The following is a 17,656-nucleotide window of genomic DNA, read 5'->3' on the forward strand; positions in this document are numbered from 1 at the left end:
CAAAAACGTTAACTTCGAGAGTTAAAACTAGAATTGAAATGCTGAAATCACAAACAACAACACACATATACAAATAATACAATGCTAAACAGCAGGATGTAGTTAGCATTTAAAGTACACAAAAACCAGAACACCTAACGTTAATGCCACGCGCTCACACGTGATGATTCAAACGATTCTTCTTTTTGAACCCGTTCATTGAAACGAACCGTTTGGACGAGCCGATTCATTAAAATGATTTGAACTTCGCATGGCTCAGAAAGGTGTGTGTTCAACTTCAAGTTCTAGAGGATTGAAAGGCGGAGTTAAAACACTTCAAACAAACCATTGCCGCGACGCCGCGCTCAGCGTTTGTTTTCATTTCGATTTCCAATTCTTCCAGATGTGCTATTTGAGAAATAACTGAGAGGAATCGTCAACAACTTGAGACAGCAAACAGCGTTCATTCACTGTAAGTTTGCAAAACATTCTATTAAATGAACGGTTGAACTGCCATATGTGCCAGTCTACCTTTACTGTCAGGTACTACAATGCATTCAAATGAACCACAACATTAGTTCATTGAGGTTTTCACATCTCATGGTTTGAATATTTTTTTTTAAAGAATTATTATTTAAATTTATGCAAAAGTTTTGACTATGCAGACGTAGCGTGAGAGGACATAGTTTACAATTAAACTGTATAATAGAGCATACAGGTTATCATTAGTTTCACATTAATAGACTAATGGTGCTTTCCAATGTTAAACAGTTTTTGTGCTCATTTTCTTTTTTTTCATATTGACTGTATGGCAGTCTGATGAACAGATTGTACCAAATACATACACCAGGAATGGTCAGTGGTCACCCACCCCATGTCCTATGATATCGTGTCTTATTATTTTTGCTGGGGCATGAGTTTAACAGCACTGTCCTTGTGTCTAAGTAATATGATTCTTTTTAACTGTGATTATCAATGCCATCCCCACCCATGCCTGTATTACACCGCACCTAACAGGTCTTTTCAGTGTGAGGCTTTGTCTGGTCTTGCTGTTCCACTAATTAGCTATATGTTTTGGGGCACTGTCATTGTTATGCCATAGATGTTCTAAGAGGATGCACAAGCAGAATTTCTGCTTTTGCATTATGACTCAGAAATGTGTGTTTAGTAGTTGTGTGTGAAACTGAAGCCACCTTTGAAAGAGTGTCACATTGGAAACTGTGTCCTTGCAATAATAATAACACCACAGGCAGTGTCATCTGATACAGTTTCACTCAAAGTCGAACAGTAAGAATGAGGACGTGTATGTCATCCTATGTGTCATGTGGCACGTTATGAGTTGCTTTTACAAGACCCCAAAACAGCTGTGCTGTATTGTCAGTCACTCATGTATAGCTCAACTCTGTAGTTCATTAATGGAATTAAAATTTAATTCGCACGTAGATGCCATTTGTTTGACTGAACATAAGGACTTTTAATTGGTGATTCTCACAAAGCCTGTCAAGAACATTTCTGGGTCATATTTTACCCAAAAATCAAAAGTAAAAAAATTTTCATAAAGAGAATGAAGGCTGTTTTAGGACCATTATGAGTGGTGGTAGTGTTTTGTTTTTTTGTTTTTTTTGTATTTTACTTTACATTCAAAAATATTATATTGAATTAATTAGAATATAATATTAGAACATATAATCTAATAATTATATTAAAGGACTAAAGTCAGTCATAAACTGGTTTTTGCTGGACTTATTCATACTGATTTCTCGATAAAGGAAATTATTTTTTTTAAAAAGTCGCCACACCAAAGCTCCAAATATACAAAAATATAATAATGGACTCCCACACCAGGAATTAAATGTAACAAATTGATAATATTTTACTGGGAAATTAAACATTTTATCAAACTTTGATAATTGCCTTAATCTTAAACAACTTTCCAAATCTTACATCAGCATATGAGTACAGGGACTCATCTCAAGATCACTAATTAAACAGTTCATCTATTGCCAAAATTATGAAAAAAGATCAGTCAATAATAGAATATTATTGAAAATATTTAAATTGGGAATGTCAGAATCAGAATGCGTAGTTTGTGCATAAAAAATGTCCATTCAAATATAACGTACATTTTTCTGTTCCTGTCAGCAACCAACACACGTTGAACGATGTTCAGTTCACTAACCCATGCAGTTAAGTTTTTCATTTGGATTGGTGTTTATTCTCTTTAGCATGCAGTGTGATGTATTTCACTCAGTTTCTTGATCATTCCGATTCAATTTCAGCCAGTGAAGAACAAATTTATACTTGCATGCGTAATGCGTTATGGATTAGGTACGTTATCATCTCTGACAGACAGCAAGTTGAAGCCCTCTTCTCAGAAAGAATACAATTAGGTTTAGTGTCAAATGGGAATTAAGGTAAATGAAGGTGATTCACATTTACACGTGCTACACACAGTGCAAGTATTCACTCTAAAAAATGATGTGTTGGATTTACTTAAAATATATATGCACCATTTTTGCAACACACTTTTTAAGTAATCCCAACTTGGAATAATTTTACTTAAAATTAACAAGAAAACCTTTGTTATATGTACTTAAATATTTGAGTTCACACAACATTCTTTACTTAAAAATATAAGTAAAAATAAATCTTAGTTGTGTTAACTTAACATTTAAGCTAATTTATAAATAAAAATAAGACAATTAAATGAATTAACATTTTTACTTAACATTTTTAACCTATTTTAGATCTTCAGCTATTGGTCTGCTTACTGCACTGCTTTCAATGTCTTAAAATAAATGAAACATGCAAATCACACACAATAAAGCATTTCACTTTATTTTATGCCACAGGCTGCAAAGCCTGAAACCACACATGAAATGTACCACAAAATATGGCAAATTGACAAATGGAAGTTCACTTACAACTTTTCACCCTTTGCAACACTTAAAAGATTTTCTGTTGAGTCACCTTTCATGATGATCCTCAATGTGAGCTGTTCCAGTTCATCTTCGTTCCCATGAGTATCCTTAAAAAAAAAATGAAAAAAACAGCAAATCTGCATTTACTTGCAACATCACTTGTTATTGTTCAGATTGACGCGAAAAATACATTTATTATTATTATCAATGTTGAAAACCGTTTTTTTTTTTTTTCAGGATATGACAAATAGAAAGTTCCAAAGAACAGCATTTATCTAAAATAAAAAGATTTTGCAACATTATAAATGTCTATACTGTCACGTTTGATCAATATAATGCATACTTGCTGAATAAAAGTATTAATTTATTTTATTTCTTTCAAAAAAAATAATACAAATCTAACTGACCCCAAACTTTTAAATTGCATCTTAAAATGTATTCAAATAGAAAACGGTTACTTTAAATTGTAAAACAAATTCACAATATTACAGTTTTTGCTGTATTTTGGATCAAATAATTGAAGCATGGTGAACAAATGGGACTTCTTTTATAAACATTAAAAATTGTGTTTGTGTGTGTGTGTGTGTGTCTATATCTATATAATTATTATTTTGTCTGTTGATCAAAAATCTATCTAAAAATAAAAATAATTAAATGTTATAAATTAGTCCATTATTAAATGCCTATATATATATAAAATGAGTCTATTAAATAATATTGATTAATTAAAAAATAAATAAATATATATATATATATATATATATATATATATATATTAGTTAAAGTTAATTAATGAAGACTTTTGCTCAGAGGTTTTGAATGAATCTCATTGAAAACATTTTAACTACTGGAATAGCCTAACAGTGTAATAGATCTACAATCTTTATTTGAAGCTAAACTTTTGTTTAAAGGGCATTTACTTATTTTGATAATAATTTCGAAGGTTTAATAGACAGTCGTCGTTGTCATTTAGAAATAATATTGTGCTTGAATCAAGATCGCCATTTTTTAATGATAAATCGTGCACACATATGGAGCTGTTGTGTTTTCGAATTTAATATTTGTACGTTAACGTTACCAAAAGTAACCCGCGCCCAAGGCCTGGCCTCCCCCATTTCCCGCGATCCATAGGAATATGTAAATATACAAAGAACAACTTATATGCATATATAATAAATGACAACTACATTTACTTAAAAAATACTCAAGTATAAGCTACGTGACAACTCGTTAATGTAAAGTACGAATTTCTCCGTGCGGAAGAATTGTTACATTTACATTACATTTTACATTTAGTCATTTAGCAGACGCTTTTATCCAAAGCGACTTACAAACTAGGACTAGATTAAGCGAGTCATCATGAAGAGGCAAAAACAAAAACAACGCAAGAAGTGCTCAGGATACGAAGTTCAGGCATTATTCAGAGTAGCATAAGCCCGATAAGTGAGGTTTTAGAGGGAAAGGGGAGGATTTTTTTTTTTTTTTTTTTTTTTTTTTTTTTAATGCGGTTAAGTGCTCACGGAAGAGATGGGTTTTCAGCTGTCGTTTGAAGGTTGTCAGGGATTCTGCATTCCGGATGAGGGTGGGGAGAGCGTTCCACCAGCATGGAACTGTGAATGAGAATGTTCTGGAAAGTGATTTTGTGGCTCTCTGTGATGGAACCACGAAACGTCGCTCGTTGACCGATCGTAGGCTTCTGGTAGGGATGTAGGCTCGTAGTAGTGAGTGAAAGTAGGAGGGAGCTGAGCCTGTGATAGATCTGTAAGAAAGCGTCAATGCTTTGAACTTGATGCGAGCAGCGAGTGGTAGCCAGTGCAGAGAGATGAACAGAGGAGTGACGTGGGCCCTCTTGGGCTCATTGAAGACGAGACGAGCTGCAGCGTTCTGGATCATCTGTAGAGGTTTGGTTGCACATGATGGAAGTCCAGCCAGAAGAGCATTGCAGTAGTCAAGCCTAGAAATGACCAGGGCCTGGACGAGAAGTTGTGTTGCATGCTCAGTTAGGAAAGGCCTGATCTTCCTGATGTTGTACAGTGCAAACCTGCATGATCGAGCTGTCTTTGAAATGTGATCTGTGAAGGTCAGCTGGTCATCAAACGTTACTCCAAGATTTCTGACCGACCTTGATGGGGTGATTGATGATGAATCTAGCTGGATAGTGAAGTCGTGCTGTAGAGACGGATTGGCAGGGAGGACGAGAAGCTCAGTCTTTGCCAGGTTGAGCTGCAGGTGATGTTCCTTCATCCATGCCGAGATGTCCGCCAGACAGCTTGAGACCCGTGCAGCCACTGTGGGATCATCTGGTTGAAATGAGAGGAAGAGCTGTGTGTCATCAGCATAGCAGTGGTAGGAGAAACCGTGTACTTGTATGATGTGTCCCAGTGATGTGGTGTAGATGGAGAAGAGGAGGGGACCAAGAACTGAACCCTGGGGAACACCTGTGGTCAGTCGATGAGTTCTGGATACCTCGCCTCTCCATGCGACCCTGAAGGACCTACCTGTGAGATAGGACTCAAACCAGTGGAGTGAAGTTCCTGTGATGCCCAGTGATGAGAGGCTGGACAGAAGGATCTGATGATTCACAGTGTCGAAGGCAGCAGACAGATCCAGGAGAATGAGGACTGAAGATTTGGAAGCAGCTTTTGCGATCCGTAGGGCTTCTGTGACCGACAGTAGTGCAGTCTCAGTAGAATGCCCTTTCTTGAAGCCAGATTGGTTGACATCTAGCTGGTTGTTTAGAGACAAGAAGGATGTTACTTGGTTGAAAACAGCTCTTTCAAGTGTTTTCGCAATGAATGGTAGGAGAGAGATAGGTCTGTAATTCTCTACATATGATGTGTTTAGCGTTGGTTTTTTAAGCAGTGGAGTAACCCGAGCCTGCTTGAATGCTGTAGGGAAGGTGCCAGTATGGAGGGATGAGTTGATGATGTGTGTGAGTGCTGGGAGAAGTGTGGGAGAGATGGCTTGTAGACGGTGTGAGGGGATGGGGTCAAGAGGGCAGGTGGTAGGATGACTGAAGAGGAGAAGTGTAGATACTTCTTCCTCGGTTAGCTGAGAAAAGGTGGACAGAGGGTTATTGGCTGTGGAAGGGGTCAGTCTGGGTTCCTGTGTGTGTGGAGCTGAGAACTGACTGCTGATAGTTGTTGTTTTGTTGGTGAAGAAGTTCGCAAAGTCGTCAGCAGTTAAAGAGGAGGTGGGTGGTAGTGGAGGTGGACAGAGGAGAGAGTTGAATGTCTTGAAGAGTGATCGTGTGTTGGAGGAGCTGTTGATCTTGTTGTGGAAGTATGAAGATTTTGCAGCATGAACATCACCAGAAAAGGAAGAGAGGAGAGATTTATACATACTCAGGTCAGATGTGTCTTTTGATTTGCGCCATTTCCTCTCCGCTGCCCTGAGTTCGGTCCGGTGTTCACGAAGAACCTCAGACAACCAGGGGTTAGAGGGAGTAGCGCGTGCTGGCCTGGAGGAGAGAGGGCAGATATTGTCTAGAGAAGAGGTTAGAGTGGAGCATAAGGTATCCGTTGCGGTATTCACATCCAGAGATGAGAATTGTGAGGGTGGGGGAAGAGAAGAAGACACGGCAGAGGAAAGATGGGAGGGAGAAAGTGAGCGCAGGTTTCGCCTGAAAGTGACTGGTGGGGGGGTTGGTGGTGCAGGGGTAGAGAGATGTAGACTGAAAGTAATGAGGAAATGATCTGAGACATGGAGAGGTCTCACCAAGATGTTGCCTGTGATGCAGTTGCGTGTGTAAACCAGGTCCAGTTGGTACTGCCTGATTTGTGAGTACCTGTGGTGATGAGACGTTTGAGATCGAAAGAGGCTAGGAGAGAGATGAAGTCAGTTGCATGCGGCTTTTCGAGATGGATGTTGAAGGCACTGTCTGAATCACTCCTGATTCTTCCAGAATACAGTCACTCTTTCCACACACACACACACACACACACACACACACACACACACACACACACACACACACACACACACACACACACACACACACACACACCTGTTGTTTCTGGATGAGATTCAGAGTCACCATCTAAAACAACCAAAGAGGTGTGGAAACAGCAGCCTCACTCACTGCTGCCAATACTGACATCAAAAGGGCAAATACAGCCTTGGGAATATGCAGACATTGTTACCAGTAACCCATGTACTTTTTTCCATATATGTGCACAGATGAACTGGGAGAGGAGAAAAAGAAAGGGAAAGATAGATGGACAGACCGTCCATCACCAATTGTTCTCTAAATGCAATCTTAATGCATACGTGCCAATGCGATGCATGGTCATATCCCACCAAATAAACAATAAATACTCTGACTACTATAAACACTTAACCTTACATTCGATGGAAGCTCACTCGCTTAATAATTCAAATAATGCACTGCTCAAAAAAATAAAGGGAACACTTTTTAATCAGAGAATAGCATCAAGTCAGTTAAACTCCTGGTATATTGATCTGGTCAGTTAAGTAACAGAGGGGGTTGGTGATCAGTTTCAACTGCTTTAGTGTTAATGAAATTAACAGCAGGTGCACTAGATGGGCAACAGTGAGACAACCCCCAAAACAGGAATGGTTTTACAGGTGGAGGCCACTGACATTTTTTCCCTACTCATCTTTTCAGACTGTTTTTCACCAGTTTTGCATTTGGCTAGGGCCAGTGTCACTACTGGTAGCATGAGGCGATACCTGGACCCTACAGAGGTTGCGCAGGCAGTCCAGCTCCTTCAGGATGGCTCATCAATACGTGCCATTGCCAGAAGGTTTGCTGTGTCTCCCAGCACAGTCTCAAGAGCATGGAGGAGATTCCAGGAAGACAGACAGCTACTCTAGGAGAGCTGGACAGGGCCGTAGAAGGTCCTTAACCCATCAGCAGGACCGGTATCTGCTCCTTTGTGCGAGGAGGAACATGATGAGCACTGCCAGAACCCTACAAAATGACCTCCAGCAGGCCACTGGTGTGAATGTCTCTGACCAAACAATCAGAAACAGACTTCATGAGGGTGGCCTGAGGGCCCGACGTCTTCTAGTGGGCCCTGTGCTCACTGCCCAGCACCAGGGAGCTCGATTGGCATTTCCCATTGAACACCAGAATTGGCAGGTCCGCCACTGGTGCCCTGTGGTTTTCACAAATGAGAGCAGGTTCACCCTGAGCACGTGACAGACAGGAAAGGGTCTGGAGAAGCCGTGGAGAATGTTATGCTGCCTGTAACATCGTTCAGCATGACCGGTTTGGTGGTGGGTCAGTGAGGGTCTGGGGAGGCATATCCATGGAGGGACGCACAGACCTCTGCAGGCTAGACAATGGCACCCTGACTGCCATTAGGTATTGGGATGAAATCCTTGGATCCATTGTCAGACCCTATGCTGGTGCAGTGGGTCCTGGGTTCCTCCTGGTGCACAACAATGCCTGGCCTCATGTGGCGAGAGCATGCAGGCAGTTCCTCGAGGATGAAGGAATGATACCATTGAAGGGCCACCACGCTCACCTGACCTACATCCAATAGAACACCTCTGGGACATTGTGTTTCGGTCCATCTGACATCACCTGGTTGCACCTCAGACTGTCCAGGAGCTCAGTGATGCGCTGGTCCAGATCTGGGAGGAAATACCCCAGGACACCATCCATCGTCTCAGTAGGAGCATGTCCCGACGTTGTCAGGCATGCATACAAGCACGTGGGGGCCATACAAACTACTGAGAACCATTTTGAGTTGCTGCAATAAAATTTCAGCAAAATTGACAAGCCTGCTGCATCATTTTTTCACTTAGATTTCCGGGGTGTCTTTGAATTCAATCCTCTGTAGGTTGATTATTTTCATTTCCATCAAACGATGTGGCATCCTTTCGTTCATAACACATTACCCAGTCCATATTAGTATAGATATCCAGCATGATATTTTTCCCCATTGAGATCTGATGTGTTTTCAAAGTGTTCCTTTAATTTTTTTGAGCAGTGTATATAGGCTATATGTTTTTGAATACTCGCGCACAGTCACTCATTTCATAGGCTACATCAACTAATATGTAGGCAAACGTTTTCATACGTATTCGTAAGTAACATGTTTCTAATTGTTGAAAATTCATAGCAATTCTGAAATTCAGTTTAAAAGTTAATTTCTTGACCAAAAATGCGATAAACGAGTGTACCTTAAGTTAAAAAAGTTAAGCTTACCTCTTTTCAGTGTCTTCATCAAGTTGTGTTTCAGAAAATTTTCACCCACTAACACAATAAACAAGTGTTTATTAATGTTAAAACGTCAAAATCTAATATTTTACTAAGTTTATTGGAAAGTTAAGCTTACCTTTTCACCATCTTCACATGTGCTTCACAAAATGGCTTCAATTTTTGGCTGGAAAGGCATCACGGAAAATTGCATATCACGTGGCTCGTATAGTTACTTAAAATGTTATGCTAGATTTACTTAATTTTGACGCAATTGTTATAGTAGTTGATTTGACTTGTGTTTTTTCATTTTATTTATGCATACATTTAAGTTCACCTGGTAACTTATATTTTTGTGTTACACACACTATATATGTTAAGTAGAGGTTGAAAAGTTATGAATACTACGTTTTTTGTGTTTAATCTAATTACTTTTATAAGTAATGGTTGTTCAGCCAACGAAGCGTTTTTTAAAGTGTTGGCTGACACAGAATGCTTTTTACGGGTCATCAATCTATCCTATTAATAGCATCAGATTCCTCGCCGGTCTGTCCATCTATCTTTCCCTTTCTTTTTCTCCTCTCCCAGTTCATCTGTGCACGTATATGGAAAAAAGTACATGGGTTACTGGTAACAATGTCTGCATATTCCCAAGGCTGTATTTGCCCTTTTGATGTCAGTATTGGCAGCAGTGAGTGAGGCTGCTGTTTCCACACCTCTTTGGTTGTTTTAGATGGTGACTCTGAATCTCATCCAGAAACAACAGGTGTGTGTGTGTGTGTGTGTGTGTGTGTGTGTGTGTGTGTGTGTGTGTGTGTGTGTGTTTGTGTGCGTGCGTGGAAAGAGTGACTGTATTCTGGAAGAATCAGGAGTGATTCAGACAGTGCCTTAGAACTACTTAGTAATTTTCACATTGATTAACCAGGTCATGAGTGTTCAGGACTGTCCTTCCCTGTGCCACTACCTGTTATCCTTACAAGTAACCCATTCAAAGTTCAAATGAAGGATGCAGTAGCTTTTGTTTCTGTGTTAACATGCAAGAACAGCTTTTTTTGTGTGTCCCATTATCAAGCTTTTTAGACAGTATTTACCTTTTTTCCTCCTATAAAAAAAAAAATATATATATATATTTTTTTAATATTCGGTCCACCTGTTGGTTCTCTATAAATATAAAAGTGGAAAACAGGAAACAATAGAGGTAATGTCAAGTGGTGTTTGCATACTTTTTTTTTCTAACAGCCAAAAATGTGTTACAGAAATACTTGAAATAACATATTATATTATATTATATTATAATAGTAATTTAATAAGTATAATACAAATGTATTATATTATATTGAATAATAATAATATTAATAATTTAAAAATAATAATAATAAGTATTATTATTAAATGATGATGATGATGATTATTATTATTATCAGTCATAAAAACAGTATGGAAAGATACAATTAAAATAACAATTAAAAGCTAATCAATTAAAATCATTTAAAATACCATTTGTATGAATGTTTAAGCATATAACCCGTCCTGCATATGCACTTGTCAATGTAGCATTTCAGCAATGATAATGATTAGATTAAGTCATAAGCCCTCAGGCTGCCCGTGTGTCTGTGTTTATGTACTTCCCTTGAGTCATACTTCCGTCTTAATTCACTTAGTAACAAACTCTTCTGTATTCATTTATTAGACTAATGGTAGGCAGTATTATGTGTGGGTTTGAAATATGATTAGCCTAATCTCCCCAGGACACTTCCTTTTTTGATTTCCTTCTTCATGTTGGTACTTTATGCTGATGTTGTTTATCTGTTCAAAAGCCCCTTCTCCCTCAGCCTAACACAGTGCCATCAGAATTATTTGTGCAATTAAGAGTCTGTTGACGAAGCTCTTTATGTTGTATCACTGCCATGTAAAATTTGAGACACCGCCTCAGATGTTTGGTTTTGACATAATGTATACATTATTAGATGGGTCAACCTCTGTGTCATATGAAACTACTGCTGTCTTTGCTGACTAATGCTGAAGTCATTTGATACTTTATACTTTGCAACTACATGTCAACTAACTCTCATTAGAGTATTAGTAGACTGTCTGCTTAATATCTACTAAAACTATTTTGATGCTTCCCAACAGATCATGTCAACTTATTCTACTAACCCTAACTCTAACACCTATAAGGGGTAGGCAGTGTCGGTCCTGGAGAGCTGCTGTCCTGCAGAGTTTAGCTCCAAGCCTCCAACCCTGAAAAAAATGACCTGAAAACTTAGGCAGCTGACTAGTTGCCTTGCTGCCTTATCAGTCAATGACTTTGTAGGCATTGTTCGCACACGAAGGACAGACTTCTATGGCAGTGTAACGATTTAATGATCTACAACAAAATAGTGCAGTTTTTTGACCAAGCAGCACTGCGTTACCCCACAATTTTAATTCGTCACATTTTTGCAACTACATTTTTGACCTCTACGATTAGTAATTCAGAACTTGCGACTATTTCATTAGAGTTAAATACATAGGAACAGCGTTTATTCGTAAAATAAACATTAAAGGAGTGACAGCGACTGACTACGGCATATTAAAAACAGCAACGTAAGATGTCCTAGGTCTGGTTCTCTCTCGCCCTTCACTGTCATCATTCCTTCTTATCCACCTTATTCCTGACGACCTTACTGCGTTTTGAATGGCTCTTCCGGTTTGGGGAACTTCCATTCAAAGAGGCTGAAACAAATAATTTCAAATCATAAGGTTGTCCTACAAATAAAGCTGATCCGTCAGTTTGACTGGATGAGCTGTCAATTTTCCTTCATGATTTATTTTCAGACATCATGAGAATAACATTATACTTGGTAATTTAACGTGACATGTTATAACAAGAATATCTATAAGAGCTCTTTTCAGTCGCTGCTTTCTTTTCCTCGTGATTATTTTCTTTTTTCCCTTTGCAATCTGCTGTAAAAGTATGAAAAAGGACAACATGTACTGCACATTTGTGGTCTGTTCTCCCGAATTTAATTTATGATATATTCCATTAATAATTCACTGGAATGCACAAAGAATCTCTCGTTATTCTCTTCAAATCCTCTCGTCTCTTTCCAGGTTTGTTTTCACAGGTAAATGCGATTTATAATCTGTCAAAATGACGGAAATCACTTCGAAATAGTATCATGTAATGCTGAAGTTAATGAACATTTTTGATTGAGGCAACATAAGTTACATAATACAGATATATATCACTACAGTGATATTTAACCTGTCCGTTGTTGCTGTGGAAAGACTCGCGCTTTTGGGGTTATTTGGTCTGTTGAAAGTACCTTGTTGATGCTTTTACACTTTTAAATTTCCTTTTAATATTCGATGGTTGAAGGATGAGTAGATTAACGTCATCTCATTAAGACACTTTTTTAACGTATTGCGTTCATAGAGCGAGCCTTTTCACTGATTGTTTACAGCTTAATGGAAGTTACACCCATAATTCACGCAAAGCGTCATGGGGCGTAGGAATAAGGTGGATATCCTTCCGGAGTTCCTCCATGGGACTCGAGACCAGTGTCTTGCGCAGGTGTCTCTCATTAAAATTTGCTCCACCGGCCTCGATCCTCTCCCACGGCTCTCGGCCCAGCCCTGCTTTATACGACAGTTACGTTAATAAAACTTTAATACATTAGCTCATCCATGAACATGATTTCTTCCTGAGGTCCCGTCTTGCTTTCCATCATCTGTGGAGTTGAAGAGGACAACTCCCATGATTCCACGCTCATTCACATCGTCATCAAGCTACGCCTTTGTTATTGTTTTGAATAAGCGACCTCTAGCGGCGAAACTTACTTTCTGTGCCTTTAAATCCATTGCGGTGTGTTTTTGATAATAATAGCAGAATACTGTATATGAATGCACATCATCATTTTGTTTTTTCCCCCCACCATTTCAGTGGGAATGAGTGTGTGAGAGTGTCAAGACAACAGTCATGGCATCAGGAGGAGAAACCTGTGCTCCTGCTGAGGATGAGAGGGGTGTCCTGCTGGACATTGATGATGTACACTTGCTCTTACAAGGTCAGTCTTAACTCTTATACACATTGGTGTTTGTTTTGTTTTGTGTGTTTTTTCTATAAAAATGGTTTTCTTAATCTGTCTGGTTAGATGTGCTATCTGAACAAACAAACAAAAAATGGACAAAAAGTCACACCTTGGCTGTTTGCGGTCCAAATTTACCGACCGTAGGTCATCAGCCCCACATCATATCAATAAAAGCTTTAATTTATAATGTGTGTGTGTGTATAATATATATATATATTAAATCAAGAGAATAAGCATCAAAAGGAAATCATTTGAAATGAATGAGGAGTCATTTACTGAAATGATTCTCCAATGTCTTTTGGGTAAAATATCTATCCCATCATAAATGCGCTTATCACCACCTGAGATAGACTGTTTGCTTTGTTATTTGTTCTATGCTCTCCTTCCCATCTGTCGTCTCTTTCTGAGGTTTAGGGCGGATTCCAGGCTGCAAGAGACATTGTAAACTGTTGACTCACTAAGTTTTCATACAAAAACATGTTCTGAAAGGGTGTGCTAGAAGTTTATCATTTTCACACCGCACAGACAAACGCTAACAAACACAGAGAATCAAGTTGGCCGTTGGATTTAGAATTTCAGGAAAAATAGCTGTCATGTTCACACTGCCCCAACAGACAGAGACAAATATTGAGTCAGAATGTCTTTGTGTAATTTTTCGCCTGAAAAGACGCCGAACTAAATGAAAGAAGTTGTGGGTGAAGCTGTGTTTGCTGTGATGGAAAAGACAGGGTGCTTACTTGAATTTATACAGCGAAACTGCAGTTGATCTGGACAAACGGTTTCATTAGAAAGATTAAATACTCCAGCTTCAATATTTGTCCACGGTTTATGATAAAATTCGGTTGCAGTGACAATAATTTCTTAATTTATGTCAGGAGTGCAAAATAATCAATCGGTAACTTATGATATTTTGAATAGAATAACAACACGCATTCATATTCAGTCACGTGTGCTGCAGTTTATTTGTGTTCACATAGCTGCACTGAACAGCCCATTAGAGCTTTAAGTCCAAAAGTGTGCATTCTTGATGAAATATTGATTTACACAAGCTTAATATTTATTAGACAGAATCATAATTTCTATTCATTATCCGCTGATTTATGTGATCTGATGACCATTAGTGGCTTCCTGCGCTGTCTGTCTGTGTTTTCACTTCCCAGAGAAATGTTTCTACGCATGAAACATGAAGCTAATAAACACATGATTATGATAGTATATGATTTGATTTTCATGAGATTTGGAATATTTTCATGTCTGTAAAGGATGTTTACATTAGAGTACATCAGAGTTTGCATCACGCTGCTCAGACATTCCAAGACCCGACAAACGGCGATTGAACATGTTCAGTCGGGTGAAAACAAACCCCGACAAATGCCAGCAAACGTCGACAGGGGTAACATACTGATCCCACAAATCCTGTGTCTGTTGGTGCGGTATGAACTGGCCTTAAGTAACTCGTTTTCCTTTTTCTGGAACCTGTTGATTACCATCCTGAGTAAACATTTTAGCGAGCACACACTAATTTTACAGTTAAAGTATGTAATGTCTGCTCCTTGAAACCCGTTGCAAAAATAATGATTGTTTCCCAAACACTCTCCGTGTCTGCCATTGGTTGGCCAAACAGTTAGTCCCACTGAAAACTCGCAGCTTTTCATATTTAACACCTCAGGCATCAATTGCGAGAACAATAATATGTATATTTTCTTCTTTAATGTATTATTCTTTTTTCTGAATGATTATTCATTTACCACCTATCCTCAGTTCAACTGTAGCTGTTTTATGAAGCAAAATCCCCTTGAAGACCTTTGAACCTGATGTCGTTGTCTCTACTTTCATTTCCTTTTCCACTATGTGTGTCAGTATGTCTGTCAATAAAAACCATTGCAGTGTTTGCTCGACTCAGTTCAGACAGTCTCACTGGTGCATGGTTTCCAGGCAGCCGAATGTTTGCTATGACGACAGTTTGTCTGAAATCATGTTTGAGTGACATCACATATTTCTCTCTTTAGTGCAATGATGACACTTATGTCGTTTGAATAAAGATTAGCTCACATTACTTTCAACAAGTTACCAGTTTGGGTTAGTTCTAGATTTTATGAATGCAATGGAGTTCTGAGATTAAATGCATATATATATATATTTTTATATGACCCTCTTTAATTTATAAAGCTAGTAGTACATTCAAGAGCACATTCAGTAACACTAAAACTAAGCACTTATAAAAATATTATACATACACTTATATCTACATATGTCATGACAACTCTCTGAAATTTTTGAAAGGTAAGGGTTATGGATATGACAATAGCGGAATAGATCTGCTACACTGCTGCTGCTGTTGATTATTTGTAGTTGTTGTTGTAGATTATTGCTGCTGCTGCAGAGCAAGTACAGGAACTTGCTACTGCCAATGCATACACCGATACGCTGCTGTGAGCATTTAAGACATACTGCTTCTGCACAAATAGCATATAAAATTACCCGTGTATGATCTATATCTATGTCATATTGAGGGAATGGGCCAGTCTACCTTTAATAGCATGGGAAGAAGTTTAAATTAAATACAACTGTGATGGGTGGGTGGTTGAGCCGACTGAGCGTCTTCAGGGAAACACTTAATGACGGAAAATTTCATACAGAAACGAAGGAATATGGTGTCTCTCTAACCCTTGTTTGAGGTGGAGGCTGTTGGTGGCTCAGAGATCGGTAAGTCGAGCCAGGTTTCCAGTGGTCATGCAATGTTCTCTGCTTATAAATAGTTATGTATTAAGACATGCTGTGTTTTTGATGTGCTATAAACTAGAAAGCCCCAAAGCTGTTCTCTGGCAAGATGTGTACATATTTTTGCATGGATGTATTCTAGTTATGCCGATGTACTCGTACTGATTCCTACACACACTGTTTTTCAACTTGTGAGTTTGGTCCAGGAATAAATCATTTCTGCTATTATTTTTTTTTTTTTAACAGTGGAACAGGAGCAGATTCAGAAGAGGACGTTCACAAACTGGATCAATGCACAGCTCTCCAAGGTAATCCCAAGAACAACTCATAACTTACATTAATGACTCTGACTGTGGAGTCTACTGTATGTTATCGGGTTAAACTGAGGCCGTGGCGGAATCGCTGACTCACTGGTCAGTACGGAAGGTCCTTTCTGCACCGTCTGCCTTTGAGCTTTGCATATGGCAAGGAGCTTGATTTATTTATAGCTCTCCGCCCAGCAGCGGTGCACTTCAACAGGCTGTAACATGAGCCATTTAGCCCATCCATTGCTACTTGGCCGCTTTTTAAACACAGGTGCCCTAAACTTCCTGCAAGTGATAACCTGTGGAGATCTCCAGCTACAGACTGTTGCATCATTTTATCAGATTAACTCATTACTCATTCCCAAACTGCAACTTTTTTAGTTTAACATCAGTCTTCTGCAACAGAAGATAGTAGTAGAAAGGTACTTGGTGCATCACTACTGTCGTCAGTCAGTTTGCACTTGCATTGATAACAAAACAGTGCCATATAGAAAGAACGGTCATACTGAATTAGTTATTATGGATTATAATATTTTAACATGGAAAATATTATACACTTCAACTTTTAAATACGAACCATTTACAATTAATTAATAAATAAATAAATAAATATTATTTAATAAAAAAAATGATCTAAATGTTTTCTACAGTTTTTTTTTTTAATCCCCCCTGATCTTTATTTTACTATTTTTCTACTTTTGCCACCATAGTTTGACATCAGAAATGCTCGATGTATTGCCATGTGAACGCTATCAACACTTTCAGATAAAATGCTGATGTGTGTTTCAGAGGAGCCCTCCAACCGCTGTCCAGGATCTGTTCTCGGATCTTCGAGATGGGACTCGACTACTTGACCTACTGGAGGTGATGAGCGGTCAACGCATGGTGAGTGCTAAATATCACTCATAACACTGAGATTCAGCTAAGAAGTTATTTATTTACAGCGAATCATAGAAATGTTTTGCATGCAGTCACGATTAGCGTACAACGGAGTTTGTTTGTTTCTCTGTAGAAGCGCGAGCGGGGTCATGGTGTGTTTCAGCAGAGAGGCAACGTCGAGACCGCTTTGAACTTCTTGAAGAATAAATCTGTAAGAGGGTTTTTGTGATTCTCACATGACTGATGATGATTTTCCATCTGTTTGGAATGGCATAAACAGCCGTTTATGTTCTCTCAGATCAAGCTGGTGAACATAAACATCCCAGACATCATCGAGGGGAAACCTTCCATCATTCTGGGTCTGATATGGACCATCATCCTGCACTGTCATGTGCGTATATCAATGAAGAGACGATGTGTCTTTACGAAAACATGCATATCATATATACATGCATCTTTCTTTGCCTTGAGCTGTTTTTTTCATTGTTTACTTTAAGACCTTTATTTGAGTTCAGAGAGGGGCTGTACTTTTTGAGATTCCTCCAGATGAGAAAAGAACATAAAAATAATGACGCATTATTTTATTTAGTCATATAGTGCTTTTAGTTT

General features: G+C 38.6%; 1 protein-coding gene across 1 annotated transcript in view; it reads left to right on the forward strand.

The window, feature by feature from the left end:
* The first annotated feature begins 241 nt into the window (after positions 1 to 241).
* Positions 242 to 17,656, forward strand: part of syne2a (spectrin repeat containing, nuclear envelope 2a) — a 98,196-nt gene continuing 80,781 nt past the window's right edge. The window contains exons 1-6 of the mRNA XM_084091487.1: positions 242 to 451; positions 12,995 to 13,118; positions 16,110 to 16,171; positions 16,958 to 17,053; positions 17,181 to 17,258; positions 17,346 to 17,438. Coding sequence (XP_083947613.1) covers positions 13,031 to 13,118; positions 16,110 to 16,171; positions 16,958 to 17,053; positions 17,181 to 17,258; positions 17,346 to 17,438 — 417 coding nt within the window. The 5' untranslated portion in view covers positions 242 to 451; positions 12,995 to 13,030. The remainder of the gene's footprint in view (positions 452 to 12,994; positions 13,119 to 16,109; positions 16,172 to 16,957; positions 17,054 to 17,180; positions 17,259 to 17,345; positions 17,439 to 17,656) is intronic.

Source organism: Abramis brama (genome assembly GCF_963993115.1).
Source record: "Abramis brama genome assembly, chromosome: 18".
Classification (NCBI taxonomy): Eukaryota; Metazoa; Chordata; class Actinopteri; order Cypriniformes; family Leuciscidae; genus Abramis; species Abramis brama.